This window comes from Aristolochia californica, unplaced genomic scaffold (genome assembly GCF_029961685.1).
Source record: "Aristolochia californica isolate CCGP_79_NKW_82.1479 unplaced genomic scaffold, dmAriCali1.0.hap1 SCAF_8, whole genome shotgun sequence".
Classification (NCBI taxonomy): domain Eukaryota; kingdom Viridiplantae; phylum Streptophyta; class Magnoliopsida; order Piperales; family Aristolochiaceae; genus Aristolochia; species Aristolochia californica.
In genome coordinates, this window is record NW_027182279.1 from 39,804,890 (window position 1) to 39,825,859 (window position 20,970).

Genomic DNA, 20,970 nt, shown 5'->3' on the forward strand with positions numbered 1-20,970 from the left:
CCTACGGGTCCCACGTAAAAAGAACAGCGGTCAATCCGATCGGGCCGTCCGACCGACCCGGCGTTTTCTCGCGCGAGAAAACCGAAACCGAGAAGCCACCGACCTCTCGTTATCGTGATGATGAAAGCGGGGGAAAGGCCAGGAAACGACAAAAGCACGGCCCGCCTTTCCGTTGGGCCGCGGAATAAATGCGCCACAGAAACCCGATATTTTCCACGTCAGCAACCGATACGAACGACACGCTCTAAAAACTAAAAAGCCGTCAGGGTCGGAATCCAGATATTTTATAAACCGCCTCCGGATAAAATATTTCGAGTCCACTGTCCACCGCACGACTCCGTCGACATAAAAAAAAACCATCGCCGTGAGATGCGCCTCAGACGCTTCTTTTTTGCTTTTATAAGAATTATTTATTTTATTTAATAAAAATAATTTTAATATATTATGTTTATTATATTCATGGGTCATATTTTTTTACAATTTTTTTCCTCATCCAACGCAAATATTTTTATTTCTGAATATTATTTTCTTTAAACTACTTTCTTATGTGCTTCTCACAGTAGGACGTTCTCAGTGTAGCATCTCTGAGCTCTAATTATCTATATTCGTTTTGTGTTTATCCACCGAATTCAGGTTTATTTATTTATTTATTTATTTCGAAAAAATATTTAAAAATAAAAATAAAAATGATTTTCGTTTCCTCTCTGCGTTCCATTTTTTTCCTCTTCTGAGCTTCGTTCTCTGTCGCCGCTTAAAAGTGCTGCTCAGAGCTCTCTGCCCTAAAAAATGCATGGCGGTAAGGACATGTACCATATCCCGCTAGGTTTCTGCCCAACATTGGCGTTTTCCACTCCAATTCCCCGTTTCACTCTACGGACTCTGCTTGTACTGCCTTTGCTCAGCCTTTAATTGGGCGGTGGTCAGTGCGTCGCTCCGGGATCCTTTCAGCGCCTGCCGTTGCTGTCGTTTCAGCTCCTTCTTCACCTCTGGCGGCTTTGGTGGCTTCCCCGGAGAGGAGCTTGGTTTTCTAGGGTTTTTGGTGGGTTGTGGGGGTGTTGGAGTGGTTCGATCGGCGGATTGGTGGGGGTGTTTGGAGCTGCATTTGTGGTGGGGAAGCTTGGAGTTTGGGTTTTTTTGTTTGTGCTGTGCGGTGGAAGTGGGGGAGGTTTGGTTTGAAAGGGGAATGGAGTTTGTTGGAGCTCTGTTGGCTGCCCTGGGGAGGGGGGAAGTTTGAAAACTACTGGGTTTTTTAGTGCTGACAGTGTGAGTGAGCGGATTTTCGCGTTTTGGTGTTAGTATTTTTGCTGCATTTTGTGGGAGATGTTTACTTTTTTGGATTGTTACGTAACTGAAGCTCTTCGGCCGTGATCGGTGGATTACCGGTGCCTTTTGCTGCATTTGCATGGGAGAGGCTCTAAGTTCAGTTTTTTTCTTCAAAGTGGAAGTAGTCGTGCTTCAGGCTTCGGGAATCTTTAGTTGTTCTCGGTTTTCTCTACTGGGCTTTTCTGCCGGCGAAGACGAAAGAACCAGCAGATTGCACTTATTCCGGGACGGAGACTTCCCATGTTAATTTCGTTCTTTCATACACTGCAAGGCGTTTGCTGTTGAAAGTCAAATCCAAAATTTCATCTTTTTCTAGCACGAGCTGCAAGTTCTGTCTCTCTTGGTAGACTTTTCGATTCCTTTTTGTTTTCGTCTCTCTTCTTTTCTTCTGTTACTTGTCTTTCTTGAAGAAGCTTTTGTTCGTCTTTGGTACATCGCAATTGAAAAGTTTTGAGTTTTGTCAGTCATACTCTACTGCCCGAACTTCAGCCATTCCTCCTCTGTGTCGTCATTCCGATGGGTTCTGTAGTGTTGATCAATTCTGTTTCTTTCGTCATGCATTTTACCCAGCGTCTTCCGTTGTTTGTAGACGCTTAGCATTTTAAGCTCCCTTTAACTCGTTTTGCTCGTACACTCGTTATCTCCGTGTCTCGTTACGACGAGGAGCCTCTAGATCCAAACACTTCGTCCAAAAACCTCTTTTTCTTTGTTCTTCCTCCCTCTTGTGTTCAAGTTTAGGCTCTGGTGAAACTTTAGAAGCTTATCCTATGTACCAAGGTTAATTCTTTGCAATTTGAAAGTTCTGTGCTGGTTGTTGCTAGAGCTTGGAGAGAGTTCTTGTTTCAGACCAAAAACTTCATCTTTTGTAAATCTACAAGTAAATGCATGGACGGGAGGGAAGCCATGGCGTCATATTACATGCAGAGAGGGATTGGTGGGTCTGGCTCAGGACCACAAGCCGGCCTGCATGCGCCACCAACCGGTATCCGTTCATTGGCGAATCCAGGTTTACCTACACAGTCCAACATTGGAGGGAATGCCGTCGGCTCTTCATATCCTGTGGAATCTTCAATGTCACCTCGCGGCGTTAATGTTGGTCCACCAGCTACTGTATCACAAGGCGAGCCTGTGAAGAGGAAGAGAGGGAGGCCGCGGAAGTATGGCCCTGATGGAACTGTTTCACTGGCATTATCTCCTTTACCATCTACATCTCCATTGGCTCCAGGATCTTCCCCATCAACACAGAAGCGGGGTAGAGGGCGTCCTCCTGGGTCTGGGAGGAAACAACAATTGGCTTCACTAGGTAATTTGTGATCTTTATTACTAATTCTATATGCCATTTGAGCAGTGGATGCATTTTCAGGTTTATTTGGATTAGTAGTATCTATAAACAAACATTTTGGGTGGATTGCTCCATTTTTCCCCCTCTAGCTCTTTTACTCTTATTTATTTTATTCATATTAGACAAGTTCATGTGTTAATGACTGGATTTTCCAGGTGAATGGCTATCTGGCTCTGCTGGGATGGGATTTACTCCACATATAATCACTATTCCGGTTGGCGAGGTATTCAATCTTCTTTCCATTTTTTATGAAAACTTTGGCTGTAATACATAACATTATGTGAAACTACTGACATGTCATTTGAACCAACATGGGGAAATTTCAAATTGGTTGCCCCTTTCATGGAAAGTTTCACCGACTAGCATACTGAGTTAACCTTGTAATATTTCACTAGATGGAACAGATTGAGTGAGTTGTCATACTTCATGGCCTATGGGCACTTGGGACTACTTACCAACACAGTTCCTTGAGAATCATCGTATTGACAATCAACCGTGGTCTTCAATTCATCTGTAGAGCACCGATATTGCATTCGAGGTTGTGTAAGTGAGGCTAGTGGGACTAGCAGAACTCTCTTTATAAGATTTAATTGTTGGTTGCTTGATCCTGCCTCATGCAGTATCGTGGAGGGAAGCTCCAGAGTGCCAGGTTCAAGGGCTGAGCTTTGAATTCTTTAATTTTGAGCTGTTTTATTGGAATTTTATCTTTAAGATAGGTGGCATCTTCACTTCTGATATTGGTTACTTGTTTTGCTTAATTGAACATCACCTGGTACTTTATTAGTGTTTCTGAATTGAGTCACTTGACCTTATATATTCTCTTTTCGGCAGGACATAGCAACAAAGATTATGTCATTTTCCCAGCAGGGGCCAAGGGCTGTATGCATTCTTTCTGCTAATGGTGTTGTCTCATCAGTAACACTTCGTCAGCCTGCAACTTCTGGTGGCACAGTCACACATGAGGTTTGACCACTTGATAGTTCATGTAAAATACCTTTTTTAGAAGAATTTCTATTTTACTTTCCTGATGGTGATGCTATTCTGCTTTATGTTGCTTTAGTGTATACTCTTTAACGCTGTTTAGTACTGATCCCATCAGGATTGTGGTGCTTAAGTAGTATGACTCACACAAGATTACTGGAATGTTCTTTATTTCTTTCTTTTTTCTTTCCTTTTAAGAAAAAAGAATTTGCTAAGTCTAGTTGCTCCTTCTTATCTAAAACCAGTTATTACTTTGATTTTCATCATGGCTGATCTTTAACTAGTCACCACTATATTCCCGATAGTCTGGTGGTCACAATGTTGTACCATGGATCATATTTGTGACTCGTGACCCAATTTCTCAGCGTACTTTGTGCGTTCAACCTTGCTAATCGCTATATATTAACTGCTTTTTCCGCAAAGTATTCCCTGTTGAGCTTTAGGTTGCCAGTGTTACTTTAGTCTATCCCAGTAATATGGTATAAAATGATGAGGCTGTTAGAGAGGAGCTTCCCAGCTTTGTAAATTCACTTGCAAAAAGTTTAGCTCTCGTTTACCAAGTAACTGGACACTTAAGAGTAATCAGAAAGGGTTGTTTCTAGTTGAAACATTCCTTCTACTTCTCTAGTTGCTATTTTTTGCTTTTCCTACTGTCTTGGATTAATTTCAGTACCTTTAGAAAGCAGATAATTTTAGTCGTTAAGTTGGTTATGCAATGTTTGACAGAGCAAAGATGGAAGAAGTTAGATTCTTCTTCAAATTATGAGGATAATGCTAGATGTTTATGTTTACTACATCTCCAAATCTTGACCGGGCAGGTTCCCCTGTGGTACCTAATGTTTTGAATGGTTTAATTGAAACCTTCTACCATTGGTTCAATCTTCTACCTTTCCGGTGTAACAAGGTACCAGATTTGGCGCTGCGAAAGTTTTATCCATCTCATAATCACAAATGACATACTTTTAACTCGGTTTTCCGCTTAATATGTGCTCTTTAATTCATTTGTTTCTTTCCTTTTTTCTACTAGTGGTGGTAGGATTAGCCATTTTCTTTGATTCTACTGAAATGTAATGGCATGACCTCATGCAGGGCCGATTTGAGATTCTGTGTTTGTCGGGGTCATACTTGCTTACCGACAACGGTGGTTCCCGTAGTCGAACTGGTGGTCTGAGCATTTCTCTCTCCAGTCCAGATGGGCGAGTCATTGGTGGTGGTGTAGGTGGAATGCTGATTGCAGCAAGTCCAGTACAGGTTATTCCTTCTGACCAGATTCTGTTTTTAGTTTATGCCTCTTCCAGGAATTTGTCCTCCTAAGTTTCACTTTTTCAGTTCCACTAACATTTAAATGTCCCACTGTAGGTCATAGTGGGAAGTTTCATTTATGGAGGGACAAAGTCAAAAAGCAAACCTGAGATCTACCCTGAATCTGGAGTAGAAGCTGAACATGCTATGAGTGAAAAATCTCCCACACCCACCGGTGGAGCTCCCAGCCAATCTCTCCCTCCGGCGTTGATGATGGGTGGATGGCCGGGTTCACGGCCACTGGACATGAGAAACGCCCACATTGACATCGACTTAACACGTGGATAACGCAGCTCACATATTTATCCACAATTTGGGGGCAATGTGTGTATCTCTGGCATCTAGCAGAAGATTTGTTAAGTGGGAGAGATTGGTCAGTGGGTTGTTTGCTTGCACCCAATGTTTTATACTAACATATTTTTGCAGAAATGGAAAAAGTAGCTGCTGCTTGAATTCCCCCTCGGTAATGACTGTATTAATATCATTTTTTCCCTCTCGTTTCAAGAGTTGTGAAAAATCCAGCCATACTCCAGGTCTATCTTGCTTAAGTGACAGATGTATCTTTCCACATGCTTTCTCAAGTTCTATTGCAGAATATTTTGCATCTTTGATTTGCTGTGCATCTCTCCATTTCCATGGCAGCCAGTAGAGTGATGAAATTCTGGGCAATGGCAGTCTGGAACCATTTTACTGCCAAACATTCAACATTTTCATTGCAGGAAAACACAACCTTCTGGCCTCTGTCAAATTTGATGAAATGTTGAATCCATGCTTATCTCACAATCTTGTTCATTATTAGAAGCAAATAGTTGCCATTTAACCTAGTAGAAGAAAACCCACCAAAGATGTTCCTGTTTGCAGTGTGATATTAAATTTTAAATGCACTTTCGGAGGTCTGTCCTTAAGAATCAGAGCTGGTTTTATTCCAAGAAAGTTTGGTTGTTCAACGAGATCAAGCAGGATTAGACTCCATGCTTTGAATCTTCTTGAGTAAAAAAACTATGGATCTTGAGAAGGGTATTCAAGAAAATAAAAAATTAGGCCAGAAAACTAAATAATATTTATGTCATTATTTTTGAAAGAACAGGCTGCAAATGAAACTTAAAATGAGGGTTGCTTTTATAGAAGAAGGCCGGGGCTATGTAGTCATCTTCGTTATAAATAGGAGGGTTTCCCTATTCCTCTCTGGTTTTAGAATTGAATACCCGAGTAGAGGACTGCGTCTTCATCTTCTTCATTTCAGGAACTGTGATTAAGGGGTTCTCTACCTTCTCTATTTCTGAAAATGGAGAGAAATTTTGATGAAGGGGGTTGGATCACCTGTCTGCTCTTGAACCACGGAAAGCGTTCCAAATTGATTATGATATAAAAAAAATCCATTGGGTTTGCCACAGGTAATGCTCGTTAAAAATGTTCAGTGTTTGAGGTGGCGGTGTTGAAATATCAGAGTCGAAAGTTCTTAATCAACAGGGAAATTTTACAGAAAAACGGAAAAGAAAATGTAATATGTTCGAGACTCCAGATCCTTTCAGAAAAGAGTAGGGATATCAGGCATTTATTTCCACAATGTAAAGCACAGACTCAAAAGTTTTTAGATTACAACAGAAGTAAAACATAACTGCCACAGATTACAGGATATAAAGGCAGATGCAGTTTTGCTATATCGGACTGAGCAACAGACCTGTATTATCTGACTTTTAGAGGAGCTATTCTAAACCAGGAATAAGTAAGCTTCAGAAGTTTATTTGTATCTCTTTACTGATTCATGAAGCAGCAGCTAGGATGAAGAGCTCAGGAAACACCAAGTAGTTTTTTTACGTTCTTCTGCAAAAAATCACAAACAGAGACATGAAGTGAGCCAACCACAGTAAGCAAGCGAAGACGAAGAAAAACGAGAAAAACATTCAAACAGCTCTCAATGACTGTCTCTGTCCAGCTAAGAGAACAATTTGATTCAAATGAAGTTGGTGCTACAGAGACGTTTATCAGACTGATCCTGAGCAATTGTATGTAGCAGAGGAGATGAACCAGTAGTCACTTGTTTACCTCAATGCTCAGAGGGGAAGTGGTGGGAGCGTAGCGGTCCACAACATTGCCATCCTGGTCCACCAAGAACTTGGCGAAGTTCCACTTGATGTTGTCTCCGAAGAGACCGCCCTTGCTTGACTTTAAGAACTTGTATATTGGAGCAGCATTCTGTCCATTTACATCAACCTATGGAAACAGGTTTACCACTGTCCATTAACAAAATCTCTCTGGCAAAAAACTTTTCAGCAAACAAATTGACAGAAAGATAAATGGATTTTTTGCACAGCCACATCGGAAGTTGGGAGTTGGAAGATCCTTTTGCATTCTGGTAGTAACTCAATATCATATAAAGAAAAAAAATGGGAAGAGACCAGTGATTGATTGGCTCATTATACCTTGTCAAAAATGGGGTATTCTGCTTTGAATCGAGTGCAAGCAAACTCTACGATCTCCTCATTGGTCCCTGGTTCCTGCCCACCAAACTGATTGCAGGGGAATGCCAATACCTCAAATCCTGCTCAGACCACATACTACTTTAGTTCTTTTGCCTTCCATTTAAATCCCACAAGAACTCTAACAGAACTCCACCAAGTACAGGTCTAGACTCACTAAACATTAGCAAACGAATAAGTCACGGTGTATGGTATATTAATTTTACACAAACCTTTATCTTTATACTTCTCATAGAGCTGGCTGAGCTCGGTATAGTTGGAATTAGTCAAGCCACTGCAACAATTGATTGAGAAAATTCAGTCAATGCAACAGGCTCCTTTTAATTGTAAGGCTCAGCAGTTATGCATCTCGAGGCAAGGACTAGCAATACTGAACTAAATTGTAAACAAGTATGCAACCTAATATTCATAGACACAAGTGACAGGAAAAGAAAATTTGATCCACAATTCATGCAATTGAAAAGGAGAACATTGTCTACCATTGGGATGCAACATTCACAATCAAGAGAACCTTTCCCTTGTAAATGCTCAGATCGACATCATTTTCCTTTGCATCCTGCAAGAGTACCCAAAAAGTAATTTTAAGTTGCCTGTAAAGGAAAGCAAAAAACACAGAACCAGCAACCGAAAGTAAATAAAAGAGAAAGACAAGTAGCCAAACAATGAAAAATTATATAGTTCTCAAGAAGAATCCTTTGAAAGACCTCTGAAGCCATCAAAATGACCAAAAATCACACTATTTGTGAAATCAGTACCGTTCCACTAATGATTTATCATCCATAAAACTAGAGTTTGCGTAATCAGACAGCACCAGGCCATCAAAATCTTCAACGTGCAGCGATCAAAAAAACCATCAGAATTTTAGTAAAAAATCCAGGGGCACTAACAAACTACACTAAAAAACTAATAAAAATTCATTTTTAGACCTCTTAGCCAAGGAACAGCCCCCAATCGACACTCGTTTCGAAAACACTAAATGTCCAATCTACGATCGACAATAGCACCATCACAATCGAAAAAAAGCTTCACAAAGAAGACTTCTGAAAGTAAATAAAAGTGAAAGACAAGTAGCCAAACAATGAAAAATTATATAGTTCTCAAGAAGAATCTTTGAAAGACATCTGAAGCCATCAAAATGACCAAAAATCACACTATTTGTGAAATCAGTACTGTTCCACTAATGATTTATCATCCATAAAACTAGAGTTTGGGTAATCAGACAGCACCAGGCCATCAAAATCTTCAAACGTGCAGCGATCGAAAAAACCATCAGAATTTTAGTAAAAAATCCAGGGGCACTAACAAACTACACTAAAAAACTAGTAAAAACTCATTTTTAGACCTCTTAGCCAAAGGAACAGCCCCCAATCGACACTCGTTTCGAAAACACTAAATGTCCAATCTACGATCGACGATAGCACCATCACAATCGAAAAAAAGCTTCACAAAGAAGACTTCTGAAAGTAAATAAAAGTGAAAGACAAGTAGCCAAACAATGAAAAATTATATAGTTCTCAAGAAGAATCCTTTGAAAGACCTCTGAAGCCATCAAAATGACCAAAAATCACACTATTTGTGAAATCAGTACTGTTCCACTAATGATTTATCATCCATAAAACTAGAGTTTGGGTAATCAGACAGCACCAGGCCATCAAAATCTTCAAACGTGCAGCGATCGAAAAAACCATCAGAATTTTAGTAAAAAATCCAGGGGCACTAACAAACTACACTAAAAAACTAGTAAAAACTCATTTTTAGACCTCTTAGCCAAGGAACAGCCCCCAATCGACACTCGTTTCGAAAACACTAAATGTCCAATCTACGATCGACAATAGCACCATCACAATCGAAAAAAAGCTTCACAAAGAAGACTTCTGAAACAGTGAGCTCAGACGTTACAAGCATAAAACTCAAAATTCAATCCACTACATCCAATCACATCAAAGAGGAAAAAACAGAACAAAATCTGCATTTCCCCATTTAATCAGTCGATCAGAATTACCCACCTTAACGGTGAAATCATGAATCGATGTCTTCCCTGCCATCTCAATATCCGCAGTCGACGAATAAAACGAAGGTTTGAGCGAAAAAACCGTCGGGGAAGACGAGAAACGTATTACCCCTTCTCGGCCCAATGAAAAACCAGAAACTTCCGCAGAAGGTAAATTCAAACTTCGGACAAGAGGTGGAAGTCGATTAGGTAGACTCAAAGAAGCCGAGATTGCAGAAACGGGAAGGTATCTGCAGCGAGAGAGAGCAGAGAAGCATAACATGGAGAGGAAGCTGATGAGCTGATAACCAACGAACCGGTTATATATAGTACTTCGCAGACCGAGTCACGATGGCGATTAAAATTGATGATCTCAGTCATCCATTTAATAAACGATAAAAATAAATAAATAAAATCACCCAAATCTTTAATCGAAAGAAGTTTTTTATTCCATATCCAGCTGAAATAAACAGAATAACCGGGTAAATCGATAACACTGATTTAAATAATAGGAAAAAATTACTGCATCATAATAGAATAAATACATAGCATCGGATTTCATGAAGAAGAAGCAATTCTGTGAAATCTATCTTCCATATTTACAACAACTTTGCAGGTTTAGCATTTGATTGCCTGATCCAATCAAGGCATTCCTCTACAGTACCTAAAGGATGGGCAAGTTGCCATTTAAGAACCCTTTGTTGCTGCAGCACCAAAAACAAAAGATTAATGTATGTAAGTTGTGGAATCACAAAAGGAAGTAGGGATGGAGGGTTGGGGAGCCCTACCCATTCTCTGACCAGTGGCCCTCCAGTTTTAAGCTGTAATACATTCATGATGGCCTTCCCATCAAGCAAAGGTTTCATTTCCCATATATTCTCAAGATCTGCCAAGTGGAATTGTAAGCCATACTTCAGTTGGCATGAAACTTATGAACAGCAGTTGGTCCCATTCATTCTGGAGAAATACTTGTATGCTATATTTACATATGTGCACAACACCTAAAGAAAATTATTAAAATACAAGTATAAGGGTATTTTGGTTATTTTTTATATTTTCCACATTACATTTTTCTCTTAGGGTCTGTTCGGAACCCCTTGAAAAGAAAAGAAAATGAGAATTTGACCATTATTATTCTCAAAAATAGTTAGTGAAAATGAGAAAATGATCAAATTCTCCTTTTCATTAACTATTTTTGGGATTAATAATGGTCGAATTCTCAATTTCTTTTCTTTTCCATGGAGTTCCAAACACAGCCTTATAACATGGCTATTAGATAGGGAATGTCTTATTTTATCTCTAGTTATATTTTCATTCAATTTAGATATGTATTTTAGGTGATGTAATTTTGAGTATTGATGGGCATTTTTGTCCTTTTTATAAATTTTTACTTAAAACCCTGATTATAAAGAAGCTGGACGGGCTTTTCTGGCTCGGATTCCAAGGCAGCAAACAAACTCCTTTTCCTCTTTTATTTTCTCCCCGAATCACATATTTTTCAATTCGAATTAACATCCAGCAACTGATAACTAAATAAATTTTCCCTAGTGCTGAATGAATCAAGTCATGTACCATTGGAACTGCATATCCTTCACAAGGAATACAAGGAAAGAATGTGCTTGAAGAATCAGAAAAAATGTAAGCATGGATGTACCTAGTTTGATAATCGAGTTCTCTATTCTCCTGAATAGTTCTCTCCTCTGTTCCAATTGTGAGGTATGATATATAAACTTTTCTAAGTTTTCACCAGTGTCATGTAACAATGCTGACAACATTAAGGCCACTCTCCAGAAATCTTTAATTTGTCGTAGAAGCAATCCTGAACAAGTAGACACCAGCAACAAAACAATATAATACACCATGTTAGAAAGTTGTCACTCATTCATGTGCAGCAAAATAAGATGATGAATTCAATCTTTCACATCGAATCAAAGGGCATATTTACTACCAAAAAAAAAAAAAAGCAAAAATCAACATGAGATATTCATGGCATAAACTCAATAAAATTGAAAATTTCAACAAGTGGGGCATTTTTTTCCTATAAAAAAAACTGCATCTTTTATTTTTTAATGCAAAATCAAATTTCATGGAATCTTAAAATTTATGAAATCACTGAAAGTCAAAGTTCCCTTTCTGTGACTCTGGCAATAGAGCTGAAGAGCTTGGATTTCGGAAGTTGCAACATCCACATTCCAAATCTGCTAATATAAAGGTAACTTTAGTGAAAAACCACATGCTGTCTTTTCCACTTTCAAACCAATATCATGACAGAAAAGTTAAAAGGATTTAGACACTTTTCAGAATCAATGTCCTTCCAATCCCTAATCAGATTTGTGCCCTAGGATGCTTCACATCTACTCTCCCTCATAACTGCCCTTTACCAGAACACGCTCCAAAAGCCCATTTGGATCCACAGCATGGCAGGGCAAGTTTCTATATCTAGCAGGTAGAAACCCTCCTCATATCCGACTTATGAAGCCCGCCCACCCTCCCCCACCATCTTTCTCCCTGCCCTCATGCCCACTCAATGCTAGATAGGCCTCAGATAGTCATCAAATAAGTTGCAATTTTTAAATTAGAATAAGTATCACAAATAGCTAAATATAATGTTCATTTATTTGTAGTCACAGTTAACAGCTAAGCCAACAGATTTCAGATTAAAAAATATCTGAATAACAGACAAGCATTTTGAACCAAATGAAAAGAATGCACTGCAGGAAAACCTTATTGATTACCAACTTAGATATATGACAACAAACTGTTGATCAAAAGAAATGCCATCAAATACAATACACAATAATAGAATCACCCCTCTTCATCAAAAGAAATGCCATAAAATAACATGCCTAAAAAGCAACACATTTCTGACCTGCAAGAATTCGTCTTTTTGAGTGCTGTGGTAGACACAGATTTTCTTCTTCCAGAGTAGCATCAGCAATTTCAGAGCCCTCACTTGATTCTATCAAGGGTATCAAGGAGAGAAAAGTCTCCGAAGCGCTATGTAAGCTTGCAACCTGACCACAGTACACATTTTATATCAAAGCATACTTTAGAAACTAGAGTATACTTCTAAAAAATGAGTTACTGGAATGAAATTAGTAAAACAAGAAAAAGAAATCTGCACTAACTGTTTCAGCATCACTAGCTTTCAGCTTGAGAGAGTTTCGAAAGAAGAAAGTCGTGACAGGAATCTGTAGATGATAAATTATTACATTAGAGACCAGAAATTCCATAAAACAACTGTAGAGGACAAAATGGCTGAAAAGCATAAGAACTTAACTTTTTGCCTTTGTTATCTGCATATACAGATTTTCTGAGAGGAAGAAATAGTGCTGCATATAAACAAAGCCTTCTCTGTTCCTCCTGAAAGAGAAGAAGCTAAATTCTGAGTAAATCGGTTAAACAAAAATATCATTCCGTGTAATTATTAACAGAGTGAATTCAACATATAAGCTTTCTAGCTAATTGATTAGTTGAAAAACATGTTCTTCCTAATCGACTAAGCAGTGGAGTTGAAACTAAAAAAGTAATAGTTAATCAATTATATGCATATTTGGGTTAATCGATTAATGATACATTAGTCGATTAGCTCCCATGTTAATTGATTATTCCTTCTTGAAAAATCATTTTTGAGTTTGCAAAATCTTTCTAATCGAATTAAAACTTCAACTAACTTTCAAAATTTCTATTGTTGACAAAATTTTGAAGATCTATACTTCGTTGAAGACCAATTTTTGTATTTTATATTTAGGCTCAAAATGAGAATTGAGAGACAAATTTTGTAATAAGATGATGTTATATGCTCCAGTTTGAGGGGAAGTGTTGGAAGATATTAATTTGAGTTAACTAGGATTTTTTTTTTTAGGAAAGTTATTTCTTGTAGAAAGTAAACTCTTAGGTTTTATGGGTACTAGGAATATAAATGTAATTTTGGAGTTGTTTTATTAACGTTAAATAACATAGGCAGGGTATTTTGGTATGTTGGTCTTTGGTCCTGGCCACATAAGTGTCATACTGTACCAGCAGGATAGTTTACATAGATCCAATGAACAACAAAGAAAACCTTGCCACCCTAGAGATCCCAGCCGCTCTGCCTAATCAACCAATATAGACAAGGTACTCAGTTCTACTTTGGAGCAATCAGGCTAGCCCCACTTTCAATGGTAGAAAAGGTCTCCCTGTCTTCTCTTGCGTCCCTCTCCTTGACTCCAGATTCAATGAGTACCAATATGTGTGCATTAGCACCATCCAGACATCACTGAATGTGGGAAGAGTTTTCTTAACACTGTTTCCAAACTTCAACATGTCTTTCACATATTCTCACCTTCTCACCTTCTCACAGCACTCAAAAGTCCAAGTGCGGATCCAAGGCGCCCCTCAGACGACAAATGCCTATGCTGCCACTTTGCACTATCAGATGGTAAGGATCCCACATATGGCAATGGAGAAGGTGGGATTTAATGATGAAAACATGTGCACCAATGTCAAAAATTGCATTCATTGTGATTGACTGAGAGGAGCTGTTAGCATAGATCTTGATACAGGCTACAGGGAGGGATGCAGTCGAAGAGGGCAACATTGGGCAATCTTTTATTGTAAAGATGCCCGTTTTTGAGTTTGAATCTTCGTCTAAGTCAGAATACTCGATCATAAACAGAGTATTTCGATGTTCTTCATCAGTGAGGGAGAGAACAAACTCAATATTATCTTTTGAGTCCATATAAAGAGATATCTGGTGTTGCAGCTTCTTCTTCTCAGGACACTCTTTTCCAAAGTGACCTTTCTTGTTACAGATGTAGCATCTATCGGTGGTTCCCTTCTTAGACTTCTTTTCAGGAACTTCCCTATTTTCTTCTTAAAATTTTTTTTTTATTTTGGAAGCAACAAGATATCTTTGAAAGCCCTTAGATATAAGATGGAAAGTATTTTCACTCAAGAGCAAATTAAAAACAGATTTGGTCATGAAAAGTCCCTGCAGGTGACTGAAGTTTATTCATAAGACTGTACTATTAAGTTAATAATTTCAGTTCCGAGGCACTAGCAAGCAAAAAGAGCAAATAAAAAGCAGCTATCTGAAAATCCACGAGACACCAAAATAGAAAATAACATCAACAGAAAAATAGATGTTCTTAAAAAATATGCTTTATAGGCATCAAGCATCATTCATTCCTGAGTATATCCACTAATAATTCTGCTTTTTCATTCTGAATTTGTACTAACAGCTCAAAGAGTGGCCTGAGAGAATACGCATAACTTTAAAAAAGTACAGCATAATTCTCAGTTTAGCATTTAATAGAAAAGCAGAAGATTGAAATGTCATTTATTCTAGATAATCACCTTTGGATATCACCATGCTCAAATCACTTATAAAAATCAAGAAACTAAGGGGTAGCCATTGTTTATGCAAGTTGGGCAAATATTACTCACACTGAATATTGAACACCCAATCAGTTGTAGAATGTCCCACACAGCATCCATGCACACACATAACCTGATAAACACAAGATTAGTACAAATAAAAAAAGAAAAAAATAGGAGCAAGGTATTTGGTTGAAGAAAATAATTATAGTACCATGATATTGAAAGATCACAAATATTAGAGAAAAATCACATACAGAACCACGTTAAACAGAGAATACACTATGCAAATGTTTCTTACTGAGAATAGTCCAAAATAGGCTTACAATAATTAACTATCTCATATAAAAACTTGAGTTAAGCCTCTCCACTCTAAGTTTGACTCTTGAGTAGGATGTTTCTCATTATGCAATTAGAGTAGTTTCAATAGGCCACCACCAATAGTCAGGTCTCCACTCAAACAAATATATAGCATCTGTTGCAAATTGATCTACAACCTAATATTAAAACTTGGGTTAGTCTCTCCACTCTAATCGAGTTTTAGAGTTGGATGCCTTTCTTCATTCTACAGTCTTTCAATCAAAAGAAGATTTTGCAGGCCACACATTTCAGCCAAAGTCAAATTCAAACATCTGTACAATGGATATTTTGTGGACCATCAACAGTTTAATGATCACCATTGTCTTAAAAGGCAACAAGCACAAGTAGGTGCTGGCATCACATTTCGAGCAAAACAAAAGCTTTGATAACTAATAGTTAAAAAAACTGGTATAATTTATTTTATATGGTTTGAGGAATTACACTGCCACAGCTTGAAATTATTCTGTTGACACATTTGGATTCTAACATATTTTTGGCTTCTTCATAAAAAAAAACATATTTTTGGTTTCACTAAATGAAATCACTGCAAACAAGAATACTAAAAAAACCCAAGAGAAAAATAAAATAAAATTGGTAGTGCACACTCGATTAAAAATAACTAAAATTCGATATTTTAACTTAACTTATAAAAAGTAAGCAAGCAAACCTGTTACATTCTTCTGTAACAGCTGGCTCAGGTTTGTTAGGGAGAGTGAAGACTACCCAGAACAACTGCAAGTCACAGATGTACTTTATTGCTGTAACTGGATGGTCTCCAGACATCATGAGATCAATCTGTCACATAAGTGGAAGTAATTCACTTAAGCTCACATCAACTAATGAGCAAAGAGACTCTAGAGTACAAGATTTGTGGGGCTGACCTCATGCCCAATGCGCTCCCTGCTGATCTTTTCAGCAATAGCGGATTTCACCTCTTCATCAGCAGCAGCTTTTTTAAGTTCTTCATCGAGCAAAAATCCAAACCTTGCACCTAAAAGGCCCCACAAAGTAATAACTTGAGTTAAATGGTTTTACCAGATGAAGAAAAAACTACATAGGGAGAAGAATTCAGAAGAGGCACAAATAAATCTATAACAAATACAGCAAATTTACCTAAAAGAGAAGAGTTAAAATGAAATGTCTGACCAAATATACTGCCAACAAAGTGCTATTCACTGAACTATATACATTCATGAGAAAGGATAGAAATGACAAGTAAATACATAGTAGACTTTAAGAGCAGTTCAAAAAGTCAAGTTCAATACATATGTCAAGTAGACAAAACTTAAACCCACCCACCCTTTTTTCTTTAATGTTGGTCATACACCAAACTACAACCTTACCCTGACCAAACTTGAATCAAAGACCTCATATTAGAACCCCTTCATGTGGCCATTGAGCCAAAGGCCCACCTGTCCTAAATTTTGGATCACCAAAGAAGTGCAAACGGTGGGGTTCCACAAATATCTAGCTATTTTTCTCATATCAAAGAACCCAGAGATGGTGTTGCAAGAACTGGATTACACTGGCTCCTCGATCCAGATAGAACCAAACCAGGTCCTTTCTAAAACAGGTCTTTTTGAAAGGCCAAAAGAAGATGACCTAACCAAGCCTTTCAGGCCACTGACATGCTCAACCATGCTGAGGTCAATCACCTGGTCTTTGTACATTATAGTATTATTCAGAAGAGAAATTGGTATATTTTAGAGACTATGCCAGGGAGGTGTTATTATTTTTCCATGAAATATTTTCTAAAAAATTTGGTGCCAGACCAGTAAACCACTAGTTCCACCCAACCCAGCCAATTCCACAGGCCATTAGTTAGATCTTTTGTAAGGACATTGGTCAGAACAAAAGTAAAAAGAACAACGAGGAAGGTTCACCCTTTCTACAGCCCTTCTACATCCAAATTTTTTATCTCAGGATCCCATTGGCATGAAAATGCAACAGTATGTTCTTAACATTAGAAATGCCCAAGTTTACATTTTTTTTTTTTTGAAATGATGCCCAAATCTACTTAAAACGTTTATTTGTTTAATTAATTTTGGAAATGATATTGTTCTACAGGTCTCGGTCAAAAAGCATAATTTCTTGCTATTAAAAAAACTGCAATCAAATAAAGATCTTTAAGAAAATTAAGTACAGAGCACAGTACCAAATCGAATAGCTCGAAGAACCCGAAGAGGATCATCTAAAAATGTGGCCTTTGAAGGCAAAGGAGTAACAATGAGACCAGATCTTAGATCTGATAGACCTGCAGAGCACAATCACATATAATGCATCAATACTCATCGAAGTAAATATAAGCTATAACAATAAATAAAACAAACCATTTGAACAGCACTTTTAATTCCTTGTTTTATTACCTCAGATCGGGGGAGTGCATGCACAGCTATTCATTACAATAGACTAGAGAATAAAACCTGAACAAATAGCTATTACAACTTTAAGAAAATGCATCAAATACAACATCTAACCTCTTCCAGTTAAATCTTCAACCGAATCAGTGTTTATATTGTAGAACATGCTGTCAAGAGAAAATAACTAAAACAGTCAATACTTTGGTAAGGAACAACAAATCCGATAGTTGATTTAATACCTTTTCTGTAATAATAAAAATGATTGAATATACCATTCAAAATAAAAAATGAAATGACTATTTTCTTTAGGCTTAAAGTTTGGAAATTAAACAAGACCAACATGCAAGTTACTGACCACAACAGAAACCAGCCTGAACATCTCAGCTATGAGATGACATGCATAAATTGTGTCAAAATATGTACTACAGATTCCTCATAAACAGAAAACGTAGAACAATATTTTTTTCACACAGTCAGAACAGAAAAATTAGTTAATGGAAAATAAAATAATCTGTGAAACCTAGACATGCCATCATTTGTCAAACACCTAAACTTCATTGTATAAGTTTCATATTCACTAAAATTGATCTTGTTGCAACTGGACAAGTTTGACATGCCACATTGATACCTAAATCAAACAACCAGACCTCATATTACTTGACATAAATGTCAATAATAATTTGCTAACATACTAAGAAACATCAGGTGAAGGAAAAGGCAACTTTAGATTCCAAAATACATGAGCTGCAATAGTATGACACAAATTTCATTACCTATTAATGGTTAGATCCCTTCGATATGCATCCTCTTCAGCAGTTCCAAATTTCTGAAAAGCATGATGGGGTACAATTTCAACAAGAATACCATATATGAGAAAGTAATCGCTTCTGTTTCAAAGAAAAGACACTTTCTACAAACAAGTATAACAGTCATGCCTATTGGCATCTGTTTCTAGTCAACTATATTGATTAGAATCTTTAAATCTAACAACTATATAGATCAGAATCTTTAAATCTAAGTCATGAAGACTTGAAGATACCATTGTAGGAATCCGACTGTTTTCAACATATGCCTCAGATCTCAAATTGACAAAATCAATCCATATATCATATATGCGCATCCTTGCAGTTTCCAGGTGTTTGGATTGATCAGGATTGCTGCAAAGTAATCAGACTCATTAAATAAGTACCCAAGGCAAAAAGACAAAGCAAATATCCACCTATACATATCTGAACTAGCATGCTGCATTGAAAAGTACAACTATTGAAGGCCTCAATACCAATAATATAATATGCACTAATTTACCATCCAGAGAAGCAATCAACAGTTATACAAAAGCCACCACAGACTCAAGTCCAGGAGTGATACAGTCCAATCATGTGCCATAGAGATGGCAAAGCGATCCAAATGCCACTCATGAAAGTTCCGTTAACAGTCCTGGCCTTCTTTTAAAAGAATTTTTATGCAAGCTGGATTTTGGTGTAGATGAAGAGCCTTTGACTTCAGCCACTCCCATAATCACATTCATCTGGTGGCCAATATTGTTCCACTGAAAATATTTTAAAAATCAACACTAGACAGTGAATCTAGAGGACCTCCAAGGAACAGGAATGGGTCGTATAGAGAAAGCACCAAACCAGTTCCGCGCCATTAAAAATCAAAAGTCATATTGTGTATGAATACATATTGGAAGCAATCAAAATTGAAACTTCAAAGAGAGAAAACAAGAAACCAACCACTGGATAACACCCACTCCTTGCTGTTCTTCGCCAGCGTATGCTAAGTATTCATTAACCTTCTCACAAAACTCTCGACCAAGCATGTTGTCCAGTGCAATATCAATGTCGTAGCACTCTTTTCCCAAAAGCTGAAACAAATAAACAGATCCCATTGAGCCAAAAAAAAAACCTTTAACCACTAACACCATGCTACTATTACAATGACACAAAAACCAGGAATTGGGTATATATAAAAAGAGCCAGACGGACAAATAAGACACCTTATCCCGAACCCAACCACCGGCAACTCGGAGCTGAGTTTCTAGCTTGAAATGCCGAAGCACATCAATCAATCGATTGAATATTTTCTTCTCCTTTTCTGTGAGAGCGATATTCTCCTTTACTTGAACGATAGCCGGAGAAACCATGAACCTGCAACAGAAACCTGGAAAAGTCGACGTACTTCTCTTTGAAGTGAAGACACGGGATTTGATTTTACTGAAGAGGGGGAGACGAAACGGTTGAACTGCTACAAAGCGGTAAGAATTTGAAGCCAGTGCCATCTCTTGCATAATTGCATGTGGATTCAGGGAGGGCAAGTGATCCGAACAGGAGGGGGCGGGGCAATTGTAAACGGATCGGATTCGGACCGCAAATAGCAATTCTGATCCGTTTTTAAGTATGCGGACATCAAAGATCCGGAAAATGAAAAACTATCCGAAATCCGGAAAGAGATTCCGATTCGTCGGAGAATTATCGGATATGGATAGTTCCGCAGCGAAAGCTAAAAAAAATAGCAAACAGAAATCAAAATAAAACTTCAAAAACAAGATTACTGAACGACATAAAGACCAGAAAGAGACAAATTTTCAACCAAAACTGGAGGAAAATCTGGCAATTGTAGGTCCTCCCTATATCAGAAAAAGGGAAAGAATTAGCGTAGAGGAGGGCCGAGAGAGAGAAGCTGACAGAGGTCGAGAGAGGGGCAGAGAGAGCGGGACTGTGAGAGAGAGAAAGAGAGAGATAGGGGCTGAGAGAGCAGAGCTTACCTTGCGGGTGAAGTCGACAACACCTTTGACGGAGCGTAGATTGTCGAGTAGAGAAAAGTTGGTTAAGAATTCAGAGGAATAGAGAACCGGATCTCTATTTCGGACACGATCCGAATAAAATCCAAAAAATATCCGGATTTTTAAGGATTCGTCGACAGCATGGTCGTGCTTGGAAATTATTGACCCGAGTCACTGGGTCGGGTCGCCTGGTTCACTGACTAAATTGGTAAACTCCATCAAGTCAATTGGGTGGCTAGAGTCAAAGCAAATAAAAAAATTAAATAAAATTAAATATTTACAATAGTATTTTATGATAAAATAATATAATTTTATAATATAAACAAAAAACAAATAAATGAGAAAATTAACAAGAAATATTAAAAATTAATAAAGAAAATAAAGAAAAAACCCATTATGATTTGCATTTGAGGCATGCTTGGGTTGTCTTCCCACCTGAGCTCTCTTGACCGGAAGACGACATAGAGTTTGCCGCTTGGAGGATGATGGAAGGCGGCGAGGCCGGGTGGTTGAAAGAAAAAAACAGAAGAACGAAAAAGTATCAGAGAGAATTATAAGAGCATACCTGTTCAGCGAAGGGACAAGTAGAGATTTGTTCAGTGAAGAAGAAAACAAAAAGTTAAAAAACCAAGAAGAACAAAACCGAAAATGAACCAAAAAGAAGCAATGCAAGATGGTGAAGGAAAACA

At 37.9% G+C, this 20,970-nt stretch overlaps 3 protein-coding genes across 3 annotated transcripts; 1 reads left to right on the forward strand and 2 right to left on the reverse strand.

The window, feature by feature from the left end:
• Nucleotides 1-731: 731 nt before the first annotated feature.
• Nucleotides 732-5,844, forward strand: LOC137939475 (AT-hook motif nuclear-localized protein 9-like). Its single transcript, XM_068784745.1, has 5 exons — nt 732-2,626; nt 2,821-2,888; nt 3,497-3,628; nt 4,736-4,897; nt 5,006-5,844. Exons 1-5 carry the CDS (start codon nt 2,209-2,211, stop codon nt 5,234-5,236), a joined length of 1,011 nt encoding a protein of 336 aa, XP_068640846.1. The 5' UTR covers nt 732-2,208; the 3' UTR covers nt 5,237-5,844.
• Nucleotides 5,845-6,474: 630 nt separating this feature from the next.
• LOC137939476 (probable phospholipid hydroperoxide glutathione peroxidase 6, mitochondrial) lies at nt 6,475-9,700 on the reverse strand. The gene is made up of 6 exons (XM_068784746.1): nt 9,435-9,700; nt 7,908-7,984; nt 7,641-7,702; nt 7,372-7,490; nt 6,995-7,162; nt 6,475-6,772 (listed from the first exon to the last, which is right to left on the reverse strand). Exons 1-6 carry the CDS (start codon nt 9,471-9,473, stop codon nt 6,740-6,742), a joined length of 498 nt encoding a protein of 165 aa, XP_068640847.1. The 5' UTR covers nt 9,474-9,700; the 3' UTR covers nt 6,475-6,739.
• A 143-nt stretch (nt 9,701-9,843) lies between these two features.
• On the reverse strand, nt 9,844-20,278 carry LOC137939104 (tRNA nucleotidyltransferase cca2-like). The gene is made up of 16 exons (XM_068784294.1): nt 20,264-20,278; nt 19,496-19,646; nt 19,233-19,363; nt 18,536-18,653; nt 18,270-18,322; nt 17,614-17,663; nt 17,292-17,390; nt 16,018-16,127; nt 15,804-15,931; nt 14,846-14,909; nt 12,698-12,781; nt 12,547-12,609; nt 12,288-12,432; nt 11,073-11,237; nt 10,207-10,304; nt 9,844-10,122 (listed from the first exon to the last, which is right to left on the reverse strand). Exons 2-16 carry the CDS (start codon nt 19,640-19,642, stop codon nt 10,018-10,020), a joined length of 1,560 nt encoding a protein of 519 aa, XP_068640395.1. The 5' UTR covers nt 19,643-19,646; nt 20,264-20,278; the 3' UTR covers nt 9,844-10,017.
• Nucleotides 20,279-20,970: the final 692 nt, after the last annotated feature.

Bases quoted from the DNA above. Each gene is read 5' to 3' on its own strand.
- LOC137939475 (XM_068784745.1), top strand. From the start codon at position 2,209: ATGGACGGGAGGGAAGCCATGGCGTCATATTACATGCAGAGAGGGATT. The intron at 2,889-3,496 runs GTATTCAATCTT...TCTTTTCGGCAG, and splicing joins TCACTATTCCGGTTGGCGAG to GACATAGCAACAAAGATTAT. The intron at 3,629-4,735 runs GTTTGACCACTT...GACCTCATGCAG, and splicing joins GTGGCACAGTCACACATGAG to GGCCGATTTGAGATTCTGTG.
- LOC137939104 (XM_068784294.1), bottom strand. From the start codon at position 19,642: ATGGTTTCTCCGGCTATCGTTCAAGTAAAGGAGAATATCGCTCTCACA. The intron at 17,664-18,269 runs GTAATGAAATTT...TTCTCTTGACAG, and splicing joins AGGGATCTAACCATTAATAG to CATGTTCTACAATATAAACA. The intron at 11,238-12,287 runs GTCAGAAATGTG...CTACTTGTTCAG, and splicing joins AAAAAGACGAATTCTTGCAG to GATTGCTTCTACGACAAATT.
- LOC137939476 (XM_068784746.1), bottom strand. From the start codon at position 9,473: ATGGCAGGGAAGACATCGATTCATGATTTCACCGTTAAG. The intron at 7,985-9,434 runs GTGGGTAATTCT...GTACTCTTGCAG, and splicing joins TTCATGATTTCACCGTTAAG to GATGCAAAGGAAAATGATGT. The intron at 7,491-7,640 runs GTTTGTGTAAAA...TGGTCTGAGCAG, and splicing joins TGAGAAGTATAAAGATAAAG to GATTTGAGGTATTGGCATTC.